The 25,970-nt window shown below is 35.7% G+C and overlaps 1 protein-coding gene and 1 pseudogene across 4 annotated transcripts in view; one reads left to right on the top strand and one right to left on the bottom strand.

Moving 5' to 3' along the window:
• MIB1 (mindbomb E3 ubiquitin protein ligase 1) overlaps positions 1-25,970 on the top strand; it is a 110,431-nt gene that overhangs the window by 766 nt on the left and 83,695 nt on the right. For 3 of the 4 annotated variants that reach the window (XM_025038584.1, XM_006920033.3, XM_025038582.1), the window contains exons 1-3: positions 7-272; positions 16,033-16,204; positions 17,965-18,094. In XM_025038584.1, the coding sequence (XP_024894352.1) occupies positions 44-272; positions 16,033-16,204; positions 17,965-18,094 (531 nt within the window). In that variant the 5' untranslated portion in view covers positions 7-43. Of the gene's footprint in view, positions 1-6; positions 273-16,032; positions 16,205-17,964; positions 18,095-25,970 lie in introns of those variants that run through there. The other variant, XM_025038583.1, reaches the window with a different exon arrangement.
• LOC102898861 lies at positions 21,943-24,145 on the bottom strand (annotated as a pseudogene).

Below are 25,970 nucleotides of genomic sequence, written 5' to 3'. Positions count from 1 at the left end.
GGCGGCGGCGGCGGCGGCGGCGGAGCCCACCGCTCGGGCCCCGATGAGTAACTCCCGGAATAACCGGGTGATGGTGGAAGGGGTCGGCGCCCGGGTAGTGCGCGGCCCGGACTGGAAGTGGGGGAAGCAGGACGGCGGCGAGGGCCATGTGGGCACGGTCCGGAGCTTCGAGAGCCCCGAGGAGGTGGTGGTGGTGTGGGACAACGGCACCGCCGCTAACTACCGCTGCTCCGGGGCCTACGACCTGCGCATCCTGGACAGCGCGCCCACGGGTAAGCCGCGGCCACCGGCCCGGGGCCTGCGCGCGAAGGGGGTCAGAGGCGAGGCTGGGGTGGGCGTCGGGCCGCTTGGGAGAAGCCCTCGGTGGGACGCCTCTCTTGCAGCACCGGGCTAGAGTGAGCGGAAAGGGCAAGAACCAAAGGGAATTATATGTTCAAGATCTGGTAAACAAAAACTTGCGGAAAAGACCCACCTCTTCCTCCCAATCCCCAAGGGAAATGATGGCAGCACCATCACCAGGATGCTTTCAAGCCTGGAAGGCACAAAGTCCTGGGAAGACAACAGACAATTCCCCTCCTCCTCTTCCTCTAAGAAAGGGGTATGGAGATACCGGTCTAATAAGCCATTGAAATTAATCAGCCACCAAGTGGTAACTGACTGAAGGGAGGCTCGCCTTGCCATGTGGTGTTTTTAGTTGACTAGTTACAGTTGCCGAGGGGCCCTCGTACCTCAGATTTGTTGAGATATCTGTGTTCCCCTTGCCCTACATATAAAGACTTGGAATTCAGTAGCTGATGCTACTAGGGACCCAGTGGAATGGTTTTTCATCTAAATTGTTTACCAATAGAGCGAAAACAGCCTAAGCTGTTGATTCTATTCTTTGTGTATGATACTTTTGCCAAGTGGAAGATAGGCATAGGGGATACCTGATATATATTTTGTTAACATCTCATATGTAAGGCTAAATCAGAGACGTTAACACAGCAATGAGTCAGTGCTCTGTTTAACAAAATTTCAGGAATCTGTTATCGACTCTAGAATTCTTATATAATATGAAATGAAGGCCCACGCTCACAAAATAAAGATATAATTTATTTTAATCAAATTTACTTTCACATAGATTTATCCTTAGTAATCTATTCAGTAGAAAATAGTTTGACAAAGCCTAACAAATCCTAAAATGGGCACGTAGTTATTGTTAGCAATGAAAGGGAAATGAATACAAGCCAACTCAGATTTTAAATAGGTAATTCATAAAATTGTGTTTCTTACTTGCATTTTAAACATTGAAAAAGACCAAAAGATTCAACAGTACGAAGTGGGATGGCCATTGTTAGCAGTTTCTTGTGTGTTCTTACACAATACTCTATTCATTGCAAGCATATATGTTAACATTCTATAAATCTGCCACCCTTTTAAAGCACCACTGGTAATAAACTATATTTTCTTCTTGCACTTTTGCTTCTTAATAATACATAATGGTGATTGTTCCATGTTAGTACCTTATTCTTTCATAGCTGTATAGTATTCCAGTGACCGGATACAGTATTGCTTTTTTTATGGACATTTATATTGTTTCAGGTCTTATTTACAGTGTTGCAGTGAGTAAATCCTTGTACCTGTGTCCTTGCGTATATGCGTTGAGTACCTTTGAAGTGGAATTGCATAAAAGGGTACACATACCTAACATTTTGATAGATGTTGACTAGTAGCCTCTCCTAAGACATTTTACCAGTTTACACCCCTCACAACACTGTATGGGGCATATACCTGTTCCTGTATACTCTTAAAATATTATCATGCTAGCTCAAGCTAAGTTTGACCACAACCCAGTAATTCAGAGACATCTTGGGATCAGTAATTCTAGGTTTATGGAGAAATTAAATATCTTTCCAGGGTAAAGGTAAGGTGTAACAAGGCCTGTATTACAGCAACTTTTTAATGGATATTAATGTTGCCTACGTTTTGTAGTATGGAGTATATCTGTCATATAAATAGTTTCATTATCTTATATAAAGCAGGTGTTTTTCAGAGGTAACTGTTTTAAAATCTTAGTTAATTTACAAAATGATTTTATACATTAATTTGTTGCGTGTAGCAATTCATCTTGGTCATCTGATTCTTTTAGCAATGATTTTAAAAGCACGTTTAGATGCAGGGTAGCTAGCCTTCTTATGAAATGTGGGAACAGATCATAAGCTCTTGGCTCTGGTTTTGCCCCAGGACTATAATACTACTTTCAGTGTTTTTGTTTTCTTTTTTAAAAACAGTATTTAATAATTGATGTCTCCTGGCATTTTATTACATTCTCGAGATTTACTAAATATTATATTTATGATATATAGTACTCGATATTTGTTTACATAATAATTAAGAATAAAATTGAACTTTTCATTATGAAATAATTTCAGGCTTACAAAAATTTACAGAACTGGTAAAAAGAGTTCCCTTTGGCCTTTCAGCCATTTTCTTCAAATGTTAACATCTTACAAAGTACAATTATTGAAACCAGAAAAATGACATTAATACAATATTCTTTTTTTTTAATACGATGCAGTTAACTGATCTACAGACCTTATTCAAATTTCACCAGTTGTCCCTCTAATTTCCTTTTTCTGATCCAGGATCCCATCTAGGAGCACACATTGCATTTAGTTGTCATTCAGTCTCTTCCATTCTGGGCTGAGTCCTCAGTCTTTGTCTTTCATGACCTTGACACTGTCTAGTAATTTTATAGGCTATCCCTCAACTGTCTAATGTTTTGTCGTGATTAAATTCAGATTATGCATTTTGGGCAAGAATACCACAGATGTGATGTTTTGCACTAAGAAGTGCATCATATTAGGAGGTAGAGGCTACTCATATGTCTCATTAATGAGGGTGTTAACTTGGCTAAATCACCAGCATTTTAACCTACCATTCCTTTGCACCATCAGTGCAGTGCCAACATAAACACAAATGTAATTTTCGTATTGTTATAAAAACACTTTTGACCTCATGAAGCCCCTGAAAGGGTCTTGGAGACTACCCTAGGGGTTTAAGAATCACACTTTGAAAATTACTGCCCTAGGTAGAATCTCTCATTGCGCATCAAGAGGCTTGAATAGGAATGTTTGCAGCAGTGTTGTATATAAAAGCAAAAAATTAGAAAAAACTTAAAGGTGCATCAACAGGAGAATGAAAAACAAACTGAATTTATACAGTGGAGTTCTGTACAGAAGAGAAAATCAATGTTAAACAAATAAAGCAAGAAAATAGTTTCTTGGAAAAGAACACCTACTGTGTTAAAGTGCAAAACAATACCATTCATTGTTTAGGGCAGGATTGCTCGGATTTGGCACAATTGCTGTTTTGGACTGATTAGATAATTCTTTGTTTTATAGGGGGCTGTCTGATGCATTATAGGCCAGCATCCTTGGCCTCTACCCACTGGTCATAGTCATGATAATCCAGAATATTTCTAGACATTACCAAGTATCCCTTGGAGAGTAAAATTGCCCCCAGTACTCTTTGGTTAAAGGATGTGGTTGAAACACATTGGTTTAGGGATATGTACATTTGTGGTAAAAGTTACCAAAAAAGTAATAATAAATGCTAAATTCCAGGGAGTGGATATTTTTATGTTGAAGGAAGTGGAATGCAGTTGATGGTAGTACCCCAGGGGCTATAACTATTTTGGAAATGTTTTATGTCTTAAACTAGGTTGTGGGTATATTTTTATGCCTTTTTGTGTGCTTGACATATTTTCTAGTTAATTTTAAAAATTCTTACAATATTACCAGAAGGACAAACTGAGATTGTCTGACTGTTCATTCTTTTTTCCTTATTTATACTCACATTATATGAAGAGAAAATTTATTGCAGTATGTTTGGGAATTGAGAAATGGGTAACCTTTAAAATAAAAGTCTATGAAACGCAGCTGAGAGTTAAGAATTATGGGGTGGTTGGGTTATTGTGAAACTTTCTAATTGCATGTTGGAGAGTTTGTCAGAGTTGATGTAGGGTCTAATATTTTGCCATATAAGCTTTCTTTTTTTCCTTTAGGTGACACATAAGTTCGAATTTATGGTCTAGCATAGTCAAACCTTGAAAAGAGGAGCATTTGGTATATATTTTGAATGATATAATTTCTACCTTATGTCTAGGTATATTTGGTTAATTTGTAGTGAGCAAGAAGATGGTGCAGGTATAAGTTATTGTTGAATTAGGTAGGAGTTAATTTTGGGGAGTCTGTAATTGAATAGATATAGTTGACCTTTTATTAGATACTGATTGTATAAGATTTGGGGAGAAATATGTTTTTACTTAATGCTTGTTTTGTGGACACTTGACTATAGTGCTGTATTGTTACCAGAGAAAGTGGAGAAAATGAATTTGGGTTTCCTAATAAGAGTTCTTTATCCAAAAAAAAAAAAAGTTCTTTCTATCCTCCTGGGTATGAATAACAAAAAGTTTGGGGTATAGATGATTAGGTTTATTCAAAAGTAGCTTCCAGTATTGTTGGTCCAGGCTGTTTTGGGGGGCAGTTCTTTGTACTTTTCTTTCACCCCTAGCAAAGGGTGCTTCCTGGGTGCTTCTAACAAACTCCTCAGATGTTAGTATTCAGTTGAAGATCTGAAAGTGCTTACTCAGGATGAAAAATAAAATGGATTAATAACCTTCAGCTTTTCCTTTCTAAGGCCCCTATTTTTCTTTTGACCTCTTTCTAGAACTATAAGATAAAAGAGTATTGTTAGGAAACAGAGCCTTAGGAAAACACAGGACTCATGGGAACAGTGGGGAAGAGAATGCCAGACTTGCTAAGGAGGAAATATTGTGAGATGTTTCTTACTAATAGCATCTGTAAGGAAAACTTGATTTTCCTATATAGATCCTATCTTTTTTAAAGACATGCGAAATGTCTTTCCCTTTTTATCTCCATCTGTTAAAACAATTTTAAATGATGAAAGTCCACCTGGTTTTAATGCTCACTGAAGATTGCAGCTTGGTTGCACTGAGAACCTCAAGAAATCAGCTAGTAACCTTTCTATCAGTACTTCTCAAACTTTAGTAAGCACACAGATTACTTGGGGACCTTTAAAAATGCAGATTCTGATTCAGAAGGTATGGGATTCAGAGTACTAACAAGCTCCCAGGTGATACAGATGTTGCTGGCTCATGGACAGCTTGAATAGCAGGATGCTCAGTGACTGCTTGTCTACTGTAGATGCCCAGGCTCTCTGTTGTCTCCTTTTCTCCTTAGCTGATTCCAAGCCTTGATTGTCTGTAGTAGATGTCTTTGGATTTTTTTTTTTTAGAAATTGACTAACATTATTGAGTGGGAAAAGAGTGTGTACAACTGAAATGAAAGAACACGAAATAGTATGTATGTATTTGTTGCTATCTTAATATGTTTTCTGGTTTTATATTTTACTGCCTTATCCCTCTGTTTGGATTAGATATTTCTTTTTGGATGTGTTTCTACAGAGCTACCTACCAGAGGCAGTGTGATTCCAGGGCACTCTATGCTTCTGTCTATTGCCAGAGATATGCTGTGTTTTGATTGTCTTTTGCACTAGATTATTAGTTTGTGGGTAAGGAAAGTGTGTGTGTGTGTGTGTGTGTGTGTGTGTTCATTCCCTGTATCTCTGTTTCCTAGCAAAGCCATGGCTCTGAATGAATATTTTCTGAATAAAATGCTCTTTTCAAAAAGTTTTCGACTCATTTGATCTGAGGTTAGATTGCTCTTAGACTGAAAAGAGGAAACTGAGGATTTCTTAATCAAAGAGATTAAGAAATTTGTCAAGTCACAAAGCTGGTAAATGGCAGATGTAGGGATGAACAATCAGTTCATTGCTTTTCCCTATCATTCTCTCTTCCACTTATAGTAGTTCAGAAATGATCATCATTTGTACTACTTTTCCTGAGATAAAATTGGTTAAGAAATTTAAATAATTTATGCTAGTCTGTGGTATGGTCATTTAACTTATTTATTGTAACACTGTTGTGGACATTAATAGTTTTTCTCTGTGTGTGTATATGATGTCTAACAGGTAGTTTATTATATGTAATTACATTTAGCCTCCTGTAAGAAAACATATCAGTCCTGTGAAAGAGTTTTTGTGTCAAAGCAAGTAATTGAGCTGCACATGAGGCTATCAGATTTTCCAGCTGGTCAGCCTTTACTATCATGGTATTGCATTTTGATTTTATTGGGGTTCTTAATCTTTTATGTTTTCTTTGTTCCAGAGTGGGTCAACGTCCTAGTCATCCTGTACTCTTGAAGCCAAGCTGTGCCCTTGGCAGAAGATATGACGGTTTTCATATCTCCTGAACTATCAGATCTTACCCAATTTTCAAATTACTGAAATCTCACCTTGTTTATAAAGCTGCTTTTGTTTTATGAGAAAAAATTAGCCCATTAATATTTATGTTTGTATGTGTGTGGTGAGGGGCAACATAGATAATTATATTACTGGGTGTGGGAGAAATATTTCAGTTAAAAGCTAGGAGCCAGTTAGCTGGCTTTTTCCTTTATTATGAAATAAATGGATTAGATTAAATATAAATTTTCCTCTAGCTATGCACTATGAGGCTAGGCTGGGATTTTGCACACAATATTTGTCCTTTGCCAGCTGTATCCCTGTTGGCTTCACCAGTAGGGACGCTAGAAGGAGGCTGGAAGGCTGCAGGGAGAGAAGGGACTTGCTCTTTCCCATTTTGCTTGCCCTTCTTGTTGGTAACATCTCAGCTGGCAGGATTTCAGTATCAGTATTTGATTCCAGTTTGCTTATTTCCAGAAACAGCATTGATGTGCCCCTGACTCAGTGACCCCAGCACTAGTCAGTCAGTCAAAACCACTCCTTAAAGGTCTGGATCCCAGGCTGCCTCTTACATTTTAATAATTTTATTTTTTACCACCCACCCCCGCCCCATTTCTAGAGGTGGTAGATTGGTGTGGTTTCTGTCTCCTAACTGGACCCTGATGAATAAATGTACTTACCAAATCTCGATCTTATTTTTCTATCCCATTTACCAGTAAAAAATTTTATTGAAATTTAACTGGTAATTTTCTCTTTTTTGATGCTAATAATTTCTTACAAATGAAGGTGTTTCATTTTTATATTTTGAATAAATGAATTCAGAATCCGCTGAATTTAAAATGAAGTAAAATATTTTAAAGATGGAGAAATGAGAGTTTATTGGTGAATCAGATCATTTCAGCATTAAAGACCATGTAATGATAGAGACATCTCTACGCATCATTTTTTCATTGCTCGTTCTAGTTCCTTTTGGACAGCCTTTATTTTCTCATTTATTGTCAGACATCATCTTTACTTGTAAGGTACCAGTGAAATGGGTATAATTTTAAAAAAAAAATCTAAAGAGTATTACTACTAACAGCTATTTTTCATCACATAAAAGGAGTGCAATTTTAATTAAAAAATATGGAACTTATTCTTAATTTTGACTCTTAGGTATTGTCTCAAGATAATCAACAACACGTTGTTTTGTATTACTAGAATTTACTCCACAGAGCCACTTAACTAGGCACCAGAAAGCCGCAGCATATCTTTATTTGTCAGAGGTGAGCAACAGTGTTAGGCCCTCATACTCTCAAACTCCCACTCACCCTCAGTTCAACTTGTGTTCCATGTGTGACAGGTGATTTTTTATAGGGACCCACTGAGGGTGCTAATGTCAACTAATTTACAATTAATAAAACCTAATTTTATTCTTAGATTTTTAAGAAAAAAAGTAAATCTGAAAAAGTAAAAGTTTTAGTGGAAGTCCACAACCCTTTATTCAGAATGCTTGGGATCAAGTTTATAAACTTTTGGATTTTAGAACCATAATGTGGTATGTTTGCCATATATTGCTTAACACCCTCTTTGAGGTCCACAGTAGCACCTTGCAATCAAATACATTAATATTTCTGCAGCGAAGCATATGAATAATTATACTAAAGAGCTAAATAAAGACTACGTAATGTATATAGCATCTTGTTTGTTCAGATCAGGGTTTACCACTAAGTAAGTTTGCTGCTAATTTACAAAAAGACTTCAGGGTTTTTAGGTTTTGGAATTACAGATGAGAGATTGTGGATTTGTATTTTCTCTTGCATTTCAAGACAGCACATTCTGTATCTCTTGGGTCATGTGCCTTACTTTGGAAACCATTACTTTAAGTCACCAAGTAGGAGCTTACACATTATAAGTACCGGTAGGAAAATGGCTTTTTTAGAGCATTCTTCCTCATAAACCTATTTCTTCACTCACTTTCATATGTCCTCACATCATTTAGCTTGTCTCTTTTACCAGCATGTCTGGATTACAAGGATTGAACCATCTCCTCAGGTGGAACTAGAAACACAGCAACAATTTTTATCTTTGTATGCTCCTAGATTAGCTCTATGTAGAGTAAATAGGTTTTTGTGAAATAGGTGGTACCTAAATTGTCTATAAAATTTTGTTTCTGAGGGAAAGTGGGTTCTGAGTTGTTAAACAATTGGCTTATAAATGAACTTGTAGAATACTAGATAGGTTGGGGTTTAAATTAGTGAGAGGGATAATGGGACACAGCAGATAGACATTCATTTTTTGTTTTAGAATACTTCTTTTTTTTAAGCACATTTGTAGATATTTGCTTTGGTTGGAATGAGTATTTGGTTTTCTCCTCGGGTGGATTTATCTTCTTGATAATTTTGTTCCTAAAAAGCAAGAAATAGGGCAGAAACTCTTTAATATTTAAACAAACATTATTTGAATTTTGAGAGTTTTGGTTATGGTGCCTTGCTTACCCCTCTCCTTTAGTCTCTTCATGAAGTAGTGGATATGCGCTAGCTTAGTAGGGAAATCAAGATATTCATTCTAGATTTTATTAAGTAGGCCTGTTAACTAGGGGAATGGACTAACATTTACTGAGCTCCATCTATATGTCAGGCAGTATGATAAGTATTTAACATACTTTATCTTATTTAAGCCTTCTAAAAATTTTATTTGATAAATCTTTCATTTTACTGATGAGAAAACAGGCTATGAGAAATGAACTTAGTTGCGCAAGATTTTACAAGTAATAAATTGATGGTGGAGATGCAAATCCAGATTTGTTAGTCTTTTTTTTTTCTTCCTCACTTTATAATATTAGTCTCTTTGAGCCTTAATTCTTCACCTATAAAATGAAGTTGGATTAGGTTAAGGTACACAGACAAGTGTTTTGCTTCTAAAATGAAATAATGAATTTTACCAGTTAGCAGGGGAAAAAACTTTAAGTAGATAAAATTCTTAATTTTGTTTGACCTCATTTTCTACCGCTATGTAACAAGTACTAAAAATAACATATATTACTAAAATTGCTAATTGTATACCTAATTAGACAGCTTGTTTCATTTGTTTGGACTATGTTGGGAATGATTTTAATTTTATTGTGCAAGCTTGTAATAGAGTAGCAGAAACTGCAAAAATAGATGGGAGAATAACTTGCCTAACAGAAGAGATATGGAGTTGTAGATTTTGGGAGAGACACCTTCAAAGTCATTTTCTCAAAACTCATTAACAAGAGTTGGTTGGAAGTAAATGGTGTTTCATTCTACTACATTATTGAAATTAACTGAAAAATAGATAATCTTTTCAATGTTTAAAATGTCTCCAAGATTTATTTGAATATTAGATTAGGATTTAATAGCATATATTTTAAATCCAGTAGATTGCATGGGGAATATGATGCCCTAGATATGTAATTATTTTTTAGATAAGATCAGAACTAAGTAGGAAAAAAATCCAGCAGAGAGAAGAGCACAAGGCTTTGCAGACCTACCTGGGTTTGAATTTGAGCCTGTCACTTAGTAATGTCGTGTGACTTCAGGAAGTTTACTTCTTTGAGCCTCAATTTCTTCATCTATAAATGAGGATAATATCTTTCAGTATTGTTGGGGAGGTTAAATAAAATATATGTGAAACACCAAGCTTGGTACTAATAAGTAGAGACTAATACTAATAATAATTCTATTTTCATTAATTTAGTATTTCTCAAAAGTAAGGAATGTGGAATATACCAACTAGGTGGCAGGGCACCAAGGCCTCACCCTCATTAAGGATTTCATGGAAAATAAGATGCATACGCTAGTTGGTTAACCCTTCTTTAATCTCTAAACATTTTGTCACGTTGATTTGGAGTTAAAGTTGAATGAATCCATAAATCAGAAATAAGACTTTTTGATTGGTTGAATGACATCAACAAACAATTATGCCTCAATAAATAATTACATTTAAATACTCGTTCATGACTTATAAGTTATTTTTAATGTTAGGTGAAATCTTTTAATTAGGGCAAAAATTTAGAGGATTCGGCATTATTCTAGTCTACTAGGGATGTTTATTTTTATTTTAAAAAGTAAAAAAATTTTTTACATAACATTTAAATATCCAAGCAGATAAATATTTAATACATACCTGTGAACCCATCTAGAAACAAAGAATTACTAATATATTTGAAATATTATGTACGTCTTCCCAATTTCATTCTTTTCCTTCCTCTCATGTGGTAACCACTATCTGGAAATTAGTTATTCCCATGGGTTTCTTTACATTTACACTATGTTTTTATATCTGTAAACAGTATATGTGCTTTATTTGCAACATTTTATATCCTTGTATAATTAAAAAATTCATTAGAGTGGTAGGATCCATCCATGTAGAATTGTGTGGCCATTCATTTTAGGTATCCTATTGTGTACGTTACATATTTTTCCATTCTCTTGTTAATGAACAATTATATTGTTTATTTTTATTTTTGCTATTATATAAAATGATGGTTTAGATATTCTTGTTCCATGTTGAAGTGTATAGTGAACTGCTTGTAGTGAGAACTTTAGTTCTCTCCCTTTCAGTCATCTTTTCATCTAGAAATTCAACATTTTACTTACATAAATCAGTGCTTTGTGAATTTGAGCTGTTTTCATTGGCTGTTTTAACTTCTGATTATTGATCTTCACTAGCATGTTTTACTGTTCTCAAAAAATTTTCCAACAAAGAGACTTAAGTTATGTAAATTTTCTAAATTATTGAATTTAGGCGAGATGCCATTAAAACGTAGAGCAGATGGTCATTTGAGTATTCCTAGAATGAGTCAAAAGCTATCATCAGGTGGTTCATTTAACAGTGGCAGATGTCTTCATAAAGCTTAGCAAAGAGAAAAAACATTAACTCTTGAGAGTAACATGGTATTCTATAGGAAGGAAAAAAGCACTAATAGGTTTAGTTAGGGAATTAAGTTTTATGAAATGAAAATTTTAAGAAATAACTCTTGCCAGAGCTAAGAGGTTTAGACTGGGAGGAAATGGTGTTAGATGAGAATAAATTGGGTGAAGGTAGTAAGGGGAAACAAAAAAGCTACCAGTGTGAGAGATCAGTAAAATTTTGGCCTTTTTTATGTAATGCCCTTTCTTCTGTTTTATGTTTTCTTTAAATACCAACTTTTGTTTTAAATCCAGTTAATTGCATTTTCATTAAAAATTCTGTAGTGCTCATTTTGGTAGTAGAGTGGGTTGCTTTGTTCCAATTCTCAGCGTTAGTCTGTTTCACAGCTGTTCAGTAGCTTTGTTGGCCTTTGAACTGTGGGAACCAAGAAAGGATTTGGATGTGCTTTTGTGTGCATTAATGGTTTTCCTGAAGTAGTCTTTAAAACTATGAATTGTAGAGGGGCCTTTTTTTTTTTTCTTAACCAGTTATCATTGTGGGTTTAAATGACTCCTTTTAAAGAAAGCCTGTACTTAGATTATGAGCTCATGAATGTTATTGTACTTTGAAGAATGTACATAGAGAAGAATACATACATCACTGAAAACTGGACTTTTTCGTTTTGGTCAGGAGGTTGGGATACATTTTTCCTGTGCTTTTCATCAACTTAACTCTCCTTTGAAGAGCTACACAGATATTTTAGGATAAACCTCTAAATATATAGTGGATACTAATTTGTTTAGTGTATTTTACTTTTTGTAATGACAAAGGAAACCTATTTTAGACCTTGTCAGAAACATAACTGTATGGGGACATTTACTATTACTGATATTTGATATTAATTATGTTTTTGGTTGTGGTGCTTTCCTGTAGTAAGACAGATTAGGTATGTGGTAATGAGAATTATACGTAGACAAGGTATATATTTTCTTTTCATAAGCATGGAAAAGCGCTGTGCAATGGTTAAAAGAAATAAAAGCTTCAAAGTAGTAGTTACATACCCTGTTGCTAAAGTAACTATTTGAAAGTTGGTTTCTGTGAATATTTGCTTAGAGTTCCTCGTGTTTTTGTTTTAGCTTTTATTTTAATTATAAGTGACATATATATCAGCATTTCTGATGCATACACTGCATATTAAATGCCCCTATTTACCCAGCTGCTTCCTAAAATTAATATACCCTCTGTTGAGAAAACTTGGAAAACTACAAAGGGTAACCCCATCAGCACATTTTGGGGGGTTATCTTTCTAGTTTTTCTGTGTACATTGATTATATGTATTGTATAATTTGTTTTACCAAAATGGTGTACTGTAATTATTTACAAGCTTTATAAAATAATATAGTTTACTACGTCAGTAACATTTCTTCTTCAACATGGTTTAGTAACTGCATAGAATTTCCCTGTATGACTTAGCATAGTTTACACATAAGTAGCCTCATATTTTTGACATCAGTCACGTTAAAGTTTTGTTATTATTTACTACAAACAAATAAATGGTACTTGCATTGTCTTTTATGATCTAGCCTCAGATAAATGGTACTTGCATTGTCTTTTATGACCTAGCCTCAGAAGTCATATAGTGTCACTTCTACCATCTTCTGTTGATTAGGGCAGTTGCAAATGTTTACCTAGGTCTAGTGGGAAGAGGAAAATAACTTGTCTCTTGATAGTCATGTGTCGTTGTCACATTGTCAGAAGACCACTGTGAGGGTGGACATAAGGATGGACATATTGGTGTGTTGCTCTTTGGAAAACATAATCTGCCACACCTTTTCTCCATTTTAAGTATACACTCAGTTTTCCAGGAATGTAACTGGTGTAAAATGCATATATAAAGCAGGAATAATATACCCGTATTCCAATGTTAAAGTATGAATTTTTAAAAACTCATATTATGATTCTTGCCATTTCTCATTAATTACAGTTTTATGAAAATTTAAAATTCAGTTTAATAGCTTTGCATCAGACAGTATGACATTCCTTAAAAAATCTTTATTTTTTGATAGGTTTTAGAATTTACCTTAAAAAAATAACTGTGTGAGCTAGAATAATTTCTTTGTGAACTTTTGCTGTTTGTGTTGAGAGATAATTAAAGGAATAATTACAGGTTTTTTTTTTTTAAATTAATATTATAAGGAATTGATTACATGTTGATTTAAAGCAAAATATCACAAATTCTTGATAACCTAAGGAGTGATAAGCCAGTTTATGGATTATTTGGTACTTTTTAAAAATCCTGATGTGATTAAAAAAAGCCAGACCATTTTCTGAGTATTCATTGATACACGCAATAAGGAAGAACAGAACTTTCAAGATGCATTCAGCCTTTTGATTTATGTTCTAAAAGACTGAGCATGTAATACTAGTGAATGCTGGTAGCTTTGAGTTGTGTAGCTATAAATCTGTGGTTTTTAATTTTAGTTTGCATTCTGTTTAGAATAGATTATATAGCCTTTGGCTGATGATAATTTTCACGATTGATGCAGTCAGACTTAATTATCATGGGATAGAATACATCATTATCAACTGATGAGAAGTGGTCGATGATCTGGTATGTGGGACTATCTTGCACGGTAGTTGTGTCCACTGCTCCTGTTTTGGTGTAAAAGCAATTAAAGGAACTGAGAAGACAGGTAGGAAGCCATAAGCTTTAGAGAAAAACATGAGACGAAATGGTGAGAGAATGACCATGGAGAAGGCGAGTAATTTGCTAAAATGGGAATAATCCATACATTAATAATTGAATATTCTCTATATGCAGACTCTGGGAATTGGGAAGTTAAGTTCTTTGATGTCTGTATAAGTATTGCTGAATTTTTGTGGGATATATGATGATTTTGGTCAGCAAATTATTTAAATAGATGACTGGTACATTTAATAAATCTATATTAAGATGAAATATAAGTGCAATATAATTCTTTATAAATTAAGTGCAGTATACTTTATATTTTGCTTTACAGTGTTTCAAAGTATATTTACCTCTATTATATCACTTTTGTCTCTATTATATCACTATTATACCACAGTGTCCCTTTCCTTATTGTGTTAGTCTGCTTGAGCTGCTATAACAAACTACTACACAGTGGATGGTTTAAACAACATGAATTTAATTTTCACAGTTCTGGAGGCTGGGAAGTTCAAGATTAAGGTGCTGGCCAAATCTGTTTCTTGATTTGGTGATGGCTCTCTTCATGGCTTGCAGACAGCTGCCTTTTTGCTGTGTCCTCACATGGCAGATAGAGACCTGGTCTCTCTTCCTCTTCTTATAAGGACATTAATCCCATCATGGGGGCCTACCCTTACTACCTCATTTAAATCTAATTGCCTTCCAAAGGCTTCAACATAGGAATTTTGGGGGGAATACATTCAGTCCATTATTTATGAAGAGAATTATTTTCTCAATTTATAGATGAGAATATTGATCCCAGAGTAGTTTAAGCTGAACATTTTGAACATTTGAACATTTCCTAGCTAGTAAGTTATAGAACTAGTCTTAAATTACACATCCTTGTTTTTACTATTTAATGAAATTATTTATTTATTTAAATAGTTTAAATATACAAATCAAATCATTTTATCTTGTTATTTCCCAGCACGACTCTAAAATTTATCTCTGAGTCTCTGACTGTCATATATATTCCTGCCAAACAAAACTTCTCCTGGTTTATTGAACATACTCTGTGCTCTTCTGAGATTTCTTTCTTCTTTTGAAAGGTCTACTCATCTACCATTTCTATGAAACTTTCTGATTCTTTTTTTAAATTTAGTTTCTTTGATGTGTTTCTATCAGTGGAGGCCTGAGCCTGCATTTTTGAATTAACATGCGCTTATTTAGTTTTTTGTTCGTGGCTCCCTTTCTGTCTTAAAGAGAACTGTCTGTTCTTAAATATTTCTAACTTATCTATTTCTTTTCTCTTGAATAATCTCACTTATACTTTTTTTTGTTGTTACCGTCTACATCTTTTGTTTTCTAGCACATAGCCACCAAGTCCTAAATCTCTCTTGACTCTATTTCTTTCCACTTGTACTGTTATCACTCTGACTTAAACTACCATTATCTCACCTGGACTGCTGTATTAACTTATGACTTACTAGCTACTTTTACTTTCTTTTCTCCATACTACAGCAAGAGTGATATCTGAAAGCAGCAAGGGGGCCTCGCTACAATAACAGTAAAGAAATAATTACTGAATGAATCAGTAGGTACTGATGCCCACCATCTTCTTGGACCCTATAATCAAGCATTTGTGTGGAAGGAGACTGCAGAAGGATTGCACACAAAACATTTGGTTTGTGTGTCATGTTAGCTGTTACCCAACTTCAACATGAGCAGTCCTCTCTGCCTCCCCATTATTCTGAAAGAAATTTTTTATATATGTAAATACTTCATTTAAAATGTCATGAGGATAAAATTGTCTTTTGGAGTGATTGTTTACACAGAGAATATGTTCAAATTCCTCAAAAGATTCTTGAATGATTGAAGTATGAAACATCTACTTGGTTGGTAAAGTAGTCTGTCTTTCTCCAGATTGAACCTAAGTTTCAGTTTGTGGATGAGAACAAGGAAAGTGCTACTGAGAAATGTTCTTACTAATGAAAAAAAGAAGAGCTAGAAAGTATTTAGTCTGTAATTTGTGCTGATTAGAATGTTTGCAGTCTGTTATCTTGAAACTATATATGGTACATTTGAAATATTATTTCTCACTTTATTGAAACACTTTGTCAAATGCTGTGTTTTTATTTTTCCCCTTAGGGAACAATATTCAAGTAAATAATGCCTGTGATTAATGTAAGCATGTATCCTTGTTTTAATAGGCATCAAGCATGATGGAACCATGTGTGATACCTGCCGTCAGCAACCAATCATCGGCATTCGATGGAAATGTGCAGAGTGTACAAATTATGATTTGTGTACAGTTTGTTATCATGGAGATAAACATCATTTAAGGCATCGCTTCTATAGAATTACTACACCAGGAAGTGAGCGGTATGGGAAACAATTTTTTCTTCAGTTGCAATTCCTTGTTAGTATTTTTTATACTATTCAGCCTTAAAAATAGGATTAGGAAAGCTTCTGACAGCTGGTTTAATCAGGAGGTAGCAGGTAACAGGCTAGCTTGTGGAGCAGGCCTGTCATTGAATGAAGAAAGAGCTCTGTGAGAATGGAGCTATATTTTCCCAAGATAATATAGGCTGTTCTTTGTCTCATATAGAGACTTGATACTACTTAATGTTTGAAACTGCAAGGGCAGCCCAAGAGAGGCTGATTATTTTCTTCTTGCTATGCCTTCTAGTCTATTAATTGCTACCACTAGGGTCCATTGATTGAATCAAGACATATATTAAGACTTTGGAGCAACTACTATGCTTGTGCATATTTGAAGATAAATAAAACAGTATTCTTAAGGAGTTTACAAGTTAAGGGATTATTTGATCAAGTAATTATCCTGTGATGTTTTGGACTCTGTGTAGAGATATATATTAAGTGTCTTAGTGAGTAAGAGAGAGGAGTGTTAATTGTGAATGGGTGCAGAGTATCAAGTAATTTATTCTTATGTAGATTTGGATAATGCATAGGAGCAAGAATCTAGCCAGTCATAGGGAGGAGTTGTAGAAAAATGGATTTTGTTGTCATAGTGTCTCAGTTCAAATCATGGTCCTGCCATTTATTAACTAAATAATTTTGTCTTTTGCTTATAGTTTTTAGAGTATAATAAAGACATTCTACAAATGAATAATGAGATAAAAGTAGAAAAACAAACAAAAAACCCAATTTTTGATTTTATGAATGAGAAGGATGTAGAAGAATAAGGGATAGATGGCCTTGGAGAGCCACTCTGGTCCAGATAGTTGAGTTTAGAATCATTTTCAAGGTCCAAAGTCTTTTTAGGTATACAGTACTTTGAAGACAGTTTAATGTTGGTTAAATCCAGGCCACAAATATATTTCACCTGGCATATACAGTGCTCTTAAATTTTTGAACAGTTGCTAACCTTTTGAAATTAAGTGATCTCACACAAAAATCTAAGCTTGTGAATTCTTAAAACACACACCCATATCCACCCACTTACTCACCCACCGACCCACCACCCCAGAAGATTCAGCCCTGGACACGTATTTGTTCATGGCAAGAGTTGGTCGAAGCATAGGAGCACCAGTACCCTTTAGACAAAGCATACTCTTAAGTTCACCAAAGTCCCTACCTAAGTCTGAGATCAAATGCCACTTGCCATTTGTCATTTCTGTGGTGCTGTCTTTCTTAGGCCCTCATTCATATTATTTGCCTGAGAGTTGTAGGGATTTGAGTTGTCATTTTAAAGTAGCGAAGAGTATAGTGATACCCTGAAGTGTTTGTACTGAGTTCATATATAGATTCCATTGCTATTTAATATTTGTGAACTTGGGTAAATTACTTAACTTTTTGAGGCTCTGTTTCCTTCTTTGTAAAATGGATAATATAAAAATACCCTCTTCTTAAGGCATGCAATAGACTTTCCATCTCTCAAAGTGCTTTTATAAATAGTAAAACTCTGTAAATATTAGCTGTTTTTATTCTGAATACTACTGTCATCATCATTATTACCTGTGGGACGTAGAAGGTATTCCTGTAACATGCTGTTATGGCATTAACCAGAAAAAAGAATCTTTTATATTTTCAAAATACCTTTTATATAATCTTGTTTAAAAAAAATAAATTACTGTTACCTATTTTTATATAAATTTGAAAATAAATCATTTTATTTTTAGGGTTCTGTTAGAGTCTCGTAGAAAATCTAAGAAGATTACAGCCAGAGGGATCTTTGCGGGTGCCAGAGTGGTACGAGGAGTAGACTGGCAGTGGGAAGATCAGGATGGAGGAAATGGACGTAGGGGAAAGGTAAAATTTTTTTCTTAGTTTGTCACATTATTCTAGAATATATTATGGTCAGGAGATATTTATTACTATTATAATTGAATTTCTTGGCTAATTTTTTCCTATGCCAATAAGATTTTTTAAAATCTTAATTTACCTTTTTCCTGAAAGAAAAAAGGTTCTTCCTGCTCTGTTGTAAATATTGGCATTTCTCGAGAGGTTGTTAGGTAGATTTTACCTTTCCATATTTAGGCTTCATATTGCCATTTTGTTGTCCAGAATGCTTTCTGAACATCCTATTTGGGCCGGTCCTCCCTAAGCTGTATCTCGGGCTCTCAATTTTCTTGCTATTAAAATTTCATTTAAGTTTACCTGTTTTATATTCCATTCCTTCAAAGACCTGTTTCTGAGGGGGTAATAAGCAGCTACTTTGTTATCCAGTCCACTTAACTTTGTTATCCTTTTCAGGTAGTGTGTAGAGCTGTCTAGTGGTCTATTATAGCAGTTATTTTGAAGGGAATTTTGTAGAGCCTGTTTCATTGGGTAGGATAGCCAAAGATATTAGGTTAAGTGGGTTGTTGGTTTATTTATTTTGGGTTTTAGTTCTTTTGCTGATTAAACATTTATTGATTCAGTCAACAAATATTGAATGTGCATACTTTGTGTTATGTTAGCTGCTAGATGTGCTGAAATGAGTAACATTTTACATTTGAGACTTAGGTGTCATTCACTATCAGTTCTACAGTTACCTTCTTGAAAAAATTGTTTTTAGCACTGAGGAATGCTGATTTTAAAGTCTTATCTGAGGAGCTCTTCGTAGGAACTTGAAAGCCTGTTGTGTACAACTTAGTGCCATATAGATTCTTTTGAAGTTAAGATTTTTAAATGTCTTTTCAAATAGATATTTTCTAAATTCAGAGTATTTTATTACTGATTTCATTTTAAGTAATAAAGTCTAACTTTAATGTATGAAAGTCAGAGAGATGTACTTTAGCCATTATATTTTAAGTATCTCGAATTTTATTAAGGGAGTAAACTTTTGCCTTTAAAAAGATTCAGTAAATATTAATTGAATACTTAGTATGTGCAGCGTTCTGTTCCAAGCATCAGATATAGAGCAATAAAGAAAAGAGAAAAATTTCTAGTCTCCTGAAACCTCTGTTTGAATTAGGGAAGATAGACCAAAAAATAACTAAATTTGGACTGTGATGTGGCCTGTGGACCAGAAGTATTGATGTCACTTGACAGCATATTAGAAATGTAATAGGTCCCCTTTTTCCTAGACCTTCTAAATGAGAATCTTCATTTAAACAAGACCCCTAAGTCATTTATATGCACATTAAAGTTTGAGAAGCATTGCTCTAAAAAGAAAAATAGAGTTGTGTGAATTTGAAAGAGGTGCTATCTCTAGTAGATGGAGTGGTATGGGGACATGATTGGCATGCCAATGGCAGGGAAAAGGCACTCCTTTGGCTATGGTCACTAGAAAAGCCTTGCCCCAGTACATAGGGTCTTGGTAAGAGGAGCTCGGGCTGCATATCCGCTTCTACTCTCATCCTTGGCAAGACCCATTCTGCAGTGAACATCTTCTACAACCATTTATAGCAGTCATGTCTCACACAGAGGAATGTATAAAGTGTATATGAAAGTTTAAAGAATAGTAATAATGTAAACATTTTTATTCTCACTATGCAGATTAAAAAATAGAATGTTATGAGGACCTATAAAAGCCTTCTGTTTACCCTTTCCCCGTTGCAAGCCCCCTGATTTTTGCTGTCATTATTTCCCAGTTTTTCTTTATTGTTCATTGTTTGACTTAGTGCTGTGTCCTACAACATTTAGGATTTAATTTTTTAAAATTATTTTTTTAAATCAAATGTATTGGGATGACATTGGTTAATAATACAATTATATAGATTTCAAGTGTACAGTTCAGTAGTACATCATCTGTATATTGCAATGTTTGTTCGCCACCCAAAGTCAAATCTCCTTCCAGCACCATATATTTGACTCCCTTTATCCTTTTCTGCCTCCCCGAATGCCCTTTCTGGTAGCTACTAAACTTGCTGTCTGTGTCTATGAGTTTTTGTTTTTCTTGTTTGTTGCTTTCATTTTATATCCCACATATGGGTGACTTTTTCCGTCTGACTTTTTTTCCGTCTGACTTATATTGCCATTTGCAATATTTCATCTTTTCTCATGGCTATATAATATTCCATTGTGTATATGTACCATATCTTTATCCCATTATCGAAGGACACTTCGCTTGTTTCCATGTCTTAGCCACCGTGAATAATGCTGCAGTGAACATCAGGGTACATATATCTTTATGGATAAATGTGTTTTAATTTTTGGGGTATATACACCTAGCAGAGGGACTACTAGGGCATATGGTAATTATAATCTTAATTTTTTGAGGAACCTCCATATTTGCCATAGTGGCTGTAGTAATTTGCATTCTCACCAGCAGTGTCTGAAGGTTCCTTTCTCCCCAAAACTTCTTGTACCTTGTTATTACTTGTCCTGTTGATGATAGCCATTCTAACAGGTGCGAGGTGGTATTTCACTGTGGTTTTGATTTATATTTCCCTAATAGCTAATGAAGTTGAGCATCTTTTTATATGTCTGTTGGCCATTTGCACTTTGGGGAAGTGTCTATTCAGGTCCTCTGCCCATTTTCTAATTGGATTGTTTGATTTTTTTGTTGTTGGGTTGTATGAGTTCTTTGTATATTTTGGATATTAGCCCTTTTTTGAAGGTGTTTGCAAATATTTTCTTCCATTTGATTGGTTGCTTCTTTGTTTTGTTGTTTCTTTTCCTGTATAGAAGCCTTTTAGTTTGATCTAATCCCTTTCATTTATTTTTGCTTTTACTTTCCTTGCCTTCGAAGTCAAATTCATAAAATCCTAAGACCAGTGTTCATAAGTTTAGTACTTATGTTTTCTTCGATGTATTTTATTGTTTTAGGTCTTATATTCAGTTCTTTGATCCATTTCGAGTTAATATTTTTGTGTGGTGACAAATAGCAGTCATGTTTTATTCTTTTCCATGTAGCTTTCCAATTTTCCCAGCACCATTTATTGAAGAGGCTTTCTTTTCTCCATTGTACATTTTTAACTCTTATTCAGAAATTATTTACCCATGTATATATGGGTTTATTTCTGGGTTCTCAATTTTGTTCCATTGGTCTGTGTGTCTCTTTTTCTGCCAATATCATGCTGTTTTGATTATTGTCGCTTTGTAGTATAATTTGAAGTCAGAAAGTGTGATACCTCTGGCCTTGTTTTTTCCTCAGGATTGCTTTGGTTATTCAGGTATTTTGTGGTTCCATACAAATCTGTTCTTCTTCTTCTTTTTTTTATTTTTTTGGTGGTGGTTCTATTTAAAAAATGCCTTTGGGATTTAGATGGAGATTGTATTAAATCTGTATTTTGCTATGGGTAATATGACCATTTTAACTATGTTGATTCTTCCAATCCATGAACATTGAATATCTTTCCATTTCTTTATGTCTTCTTCAATTTTTTTAAATAATGTCCTTCACATCCTTTAAGTTAATTCCTAGGTATTTTATTCTTTTCGTTGCAATAGCAAAAGGCATTTTTTTCCTTTCTTTTTCTGAAATTTCACGGTTAGTATATAGGAACACAGTAGATTTTTGTACATTGATTTTGTATCCTGAAACTTTACTATATTTGTTTATTGTTTCTAATAGGGGTGTGTGTGTGTGTGTGTGTGTGTGGAGTCTTTAGGATTTTCTATACAGAGAATCATGCCATCTGTACAAACTGACACCTTGACTTCTTCATTCCCAATTTGGGTGCCTTTAATTTTTTTCTCTTGCCTGATTGCTCTGGCTAGGACTTCCAATACTATGTTGAGTACCAGTGGTGAGAGAGGGCATCCTTGTCTTGTTCCTGATCTTAGAGGAAAAGCTTTCAGTTTTTCACCATTAAGTATGATGTAAGCTGAGAATTTGTCATATATTATGTTGAGGTACTTTCCTTCTGTACCCATTTTATTAAGTGTTTTAATCATAAATTGAAGTATCTTATCAAATGCTTTTTCTGCATCTATTAATGTGATCATATGATTTTTGTAAGACTAAATTTTTGAAAAACCAAGTAGCAAGCACAAATCTAGCTATTGTAAGGACAGAGCAGAGTAGCTACTTTTAGATGAAAGCTCCCAGGAGAATATATACTGAATAGAGTGTCTGGATAACTGGTCTTGTTTCCCTGGGAATTTTTAAGAGTCCTTCTGGGGTACTTAGTGGGCAAGGTCATTAGTGAGTCCTGGAAAATACAGGGCTAGTCATAGGACATCAAGCAGGGCAGAAGTATGGTTCAGGTCCTGGGCATTAGGCAAGATGTGGTCAGAGGGGATGGGTTACTATGTATTTTTCCCTTCTACGCTTACCATGGTCCACCTTGAAGTTTTATGAGTAGGTCAAAGCAGAAAATTTTGTGGAGTGAGCTGAGAGACCTCAGCTGATATAGATGGCAGCGAACGGGAGATAGAAGAGAGAGTTGGAACTTCATCATTACATGGTCCAACAAGCCAAGTACACTTGAGAATTTGGGTCAGACTCACTTGGGCAGTGTCCTCAGGTCAGTAAAATAATACAGGGGCAGTGGGGATTTTGCTGATTAGAGTCTTCAACATGTGTGGCCTGTGAATTACATGGCTGCAATTTGAATTGATCACCCTTGATGCCTGGGGCCCAGCAGTCATGCTGGAAGTTCCCTTTGATCAATGCCTTTGCCTCTTTCCTGGCTGGATCTCATGTGTTCTGTATCCCATTATATGATTTTCCTTAGCTTACTCTTACGTTTGGTAGAGTACATATTCTCGTAACTTCTTTTGAAAGAATGCATGAGAAGTAAATTTTTTTACTTTCATTCTAAAAAAATTGTTTAACTTTATGTTTTTTCCCCACACTTAAGAGGTTGAAAATTCTTTTTTCATCAGCTTTTTATTTTTATTTTTGAGTGAGGCAAATCACCTTCAACCTCAAATGCCCCATCAACACTGGCTAAAGAATTTTTATTACTTTTATGTACAGAAAACTCAGCAGTGTATACTCAGCCCAGTTTGGTGGCCAGTTCTTTAGCCTTTGCCCTTTCCAGCTTGGCAATGTGAGTCACCGATTCTGGGCCCAGGATGTTGCCTCCCCAGTGGATCTCACCATATCTGTCATTGTAAGTGGTCCAGATAGCTACCATCAACTTATGAGGAGTTCCTTTGTCTTCTGGGCTAACCTGTGTGAAGGTGACGGTGGTGCAAGTTTTCCTGTGGACTAGATGCCCCAGCCTGGCCTTCCCCTTGGTAATCCAGTAGGAAACCCCCATCTTACAGCACAGGGCAGGCAAGAAGACAGCCAGCTCAGTGGAGTCCATATCATGTGCAGTCACTACCAGCAGAGCCTTTTTGTTTTCAATGAGTGGTGACAGTATTAACCCTTGCTTGAAGAACAGGTAGCCTTTTGGTGGGGACATCCCCTTTGCTGGCAGCTTTGTTCTCAGCCCGAGCCAATAATCTGCTTCTTTTCTTTGCTTCTCTGGTTTGTACTTGTGGGTCAGTTTAAGCAGTTGAGTGGCTGTTTGGTGGTCCAAGGCCTTGCTCAACGAGTTAATCTCAGGATTAACTTTCAGGCACTTATAGAGAATAGATAACCCTTTGGCGCTGCAGCCAAATGTACCAGGGCCATTTGACAAAGTGGGTGCGGTCCCTTTTGGGCTGGATGCCCTGTCCAATGCCAAAATTCTTGGACCTTTTATCAAATGGGATTTACCACCTTAGCCTTCTGTTTCTTCATGACAGTAGGGGCCAGCAGCTTTCTTCCCCGTAGCCTTCTTTTCTTTTGGCATCTTGGGCGGCAGGAAGAGAGAGTTTTCATCAGCTTTTGAAGGCAGCTTTTAAAGTCTGAAGCCACATGATGGAACTTTCTGGGTTTTTGTTATATCGGCACTTTTTTTGAGAGAGAAAAAGTAGGCGTTCTTGAAGCTTTGACAAAGTCATCAGTATCATATCTTGGTTTATTACAATTTAATAAATGTTGCATTTTAAGAACAACGTGAGGAAAAATAAATGAAACATCTTGCACCTGTGACTCTTGAGTTAGGGACCTTAATATAATAATAAGTCTTCAGGGTAACATTGTTTAAGCACATGTTAGAGATCAAGTGTAATTTTATTTTCTGACTTTTTTTTAAACCGTATGTGTGAATAAAGAAAGTTTTTAAGTCCCCTTTTTCTCTTCAATGCTGGCTGCTCTGTCCCATTTCCCTGGCGTAACCCATGTGAATAGTGTATACATACTTTTTCTCTCCCCTCCCCCGCTTTTTTTTTTTTGAGATTCAAGATTCCCACCTTACTCTCATTACAACATATGCTCAATTATATGGCTAGTATGAGCTACATTAAGAAGTATATTCCAACCCAGGCTGATATTGCAGTACTCATGCAATCTGTGGCCCACCACTTGTACCATGATTTGCAAGGTATTAACAGTGTTCAGGCAAACATGATGTAAAGACATCATGGAACTGTGTAGCATCTTCTTAGAGTGTTCTTAAGTATCACTACTTATGTTAATATTTTAAGACTTTTCATTTTATAAATGCCTTTGAATATGTGTCAATTAAATATTTCATATAGATAACAGATATATTTCTTTATTTTTTTAAAAAACTTTATTATGGAAAATTTCAAATATACACCAGAGTAAAAAGAATGCTATAACAAATTCTGGAGGATTCTGGGAAACATGGTGGAGCGAGAGACGTTCTCTGATCTCTCCCCTTGAAACAACAATAAGCTGAACATCTAAAACTCAACAAAAAACACCCAAACTGCACACCAGCATATCTGAGCGTGGGATCTGTGCATAAGAGGTACCACAGGTCAGAACCCCGGGTAGTGAGTGGTGGACTGGGAGAAATAAAGAAGCAGCCTCTGGAGCTCCCTGCAGGAGGAGGGGGAGAGGCGAAGGTGCGGCGACTTTCCTGAACAGCCCTGCCTGGAAATTCTGTGAGTTCCACGCAGCTGGTGGCAGGGCCCAGTCTTCAGACCAGAAAGCAGAGAAGCGGGACGGAACCACAGAGAAACAATGGTTGATTTTTACCAGCCTTGTTTGGAAAACTGAGGCTGAGCCGCAGTCCCCAACTCCCAACCCAGAGAGCCCCTCCCCCCATACCCTCAGAGACCAGTCACTGTGGAACTCAAGGGGAATCTGAGCAAACGCTGCTGAGACTGTTACTGACCCTGACAGGGACTGAAACTGAGGGTAGTGAGCATGATTAAATATCTACAAGAAAATAAAAAAGGCATTATTAAGGCTTCATATGCAGCAGGGATCTAAGAGGCTTAGACGCCACCTACTGGAAACCAAAAGAAAAACACCTTCTTCGTAGCAGGCTAAAGAGAGACCTTTGTATAACAAATCTTTACAGAAAAAAAGCTGAATACACTTCCATTCATGCCCAGGTGGAGAAATAGTCCATTAAACACCATGTACAACCAGGGTGACAAGGCATTTCAGAAAGAGAAAAATCTCCAGAAAATAAGCTGCAGGCATAGAAATATGCTACTTAAATGACAGAGAATTCAGGATGGTACTTTTGAAAAAACTCAGTGAGTTCTGAAATGAGTCATATCAACAATTTCAGGAATTGAGCAAACAACTAGATGAGCAGAGCAAGGAGATTGAAACCCTCAAAAAGAACAGAATAGATCTTCTGGAGATTAAAAAACACACTGCAAGATTTGAAAAATGAAAAAACAAGCTTGAGAAATAGAGTCATCCAAATAGAAGAAAGGATCAGTGATATCGAAGACAGAAATCTAGAAATAAGAAGGAAGAAGAGAGAAAACGAAGAATGAAAAATAATGAGAGAGC

This window comes from Pteropus alecto, unplaced genomic scaffold (genome assembly GCF_000325575.1).
Source record: "Pteropus alecto unplaced genomic scaffold, ASM32557v1 scaffold146, whole genome shotgun sequence".
In the NCBI taxonomy this organism is placed as follows: Eukaryota; Metazoa; Chordata; class Mammalia; order Chiroptera; family Pteropodidae; genus Pteropus; species Pteropus alecto.
Note: the sequence above shows the minus strand (reverse complement) of the source record. Positions and strands in the feature narration are given on the sequence as shown.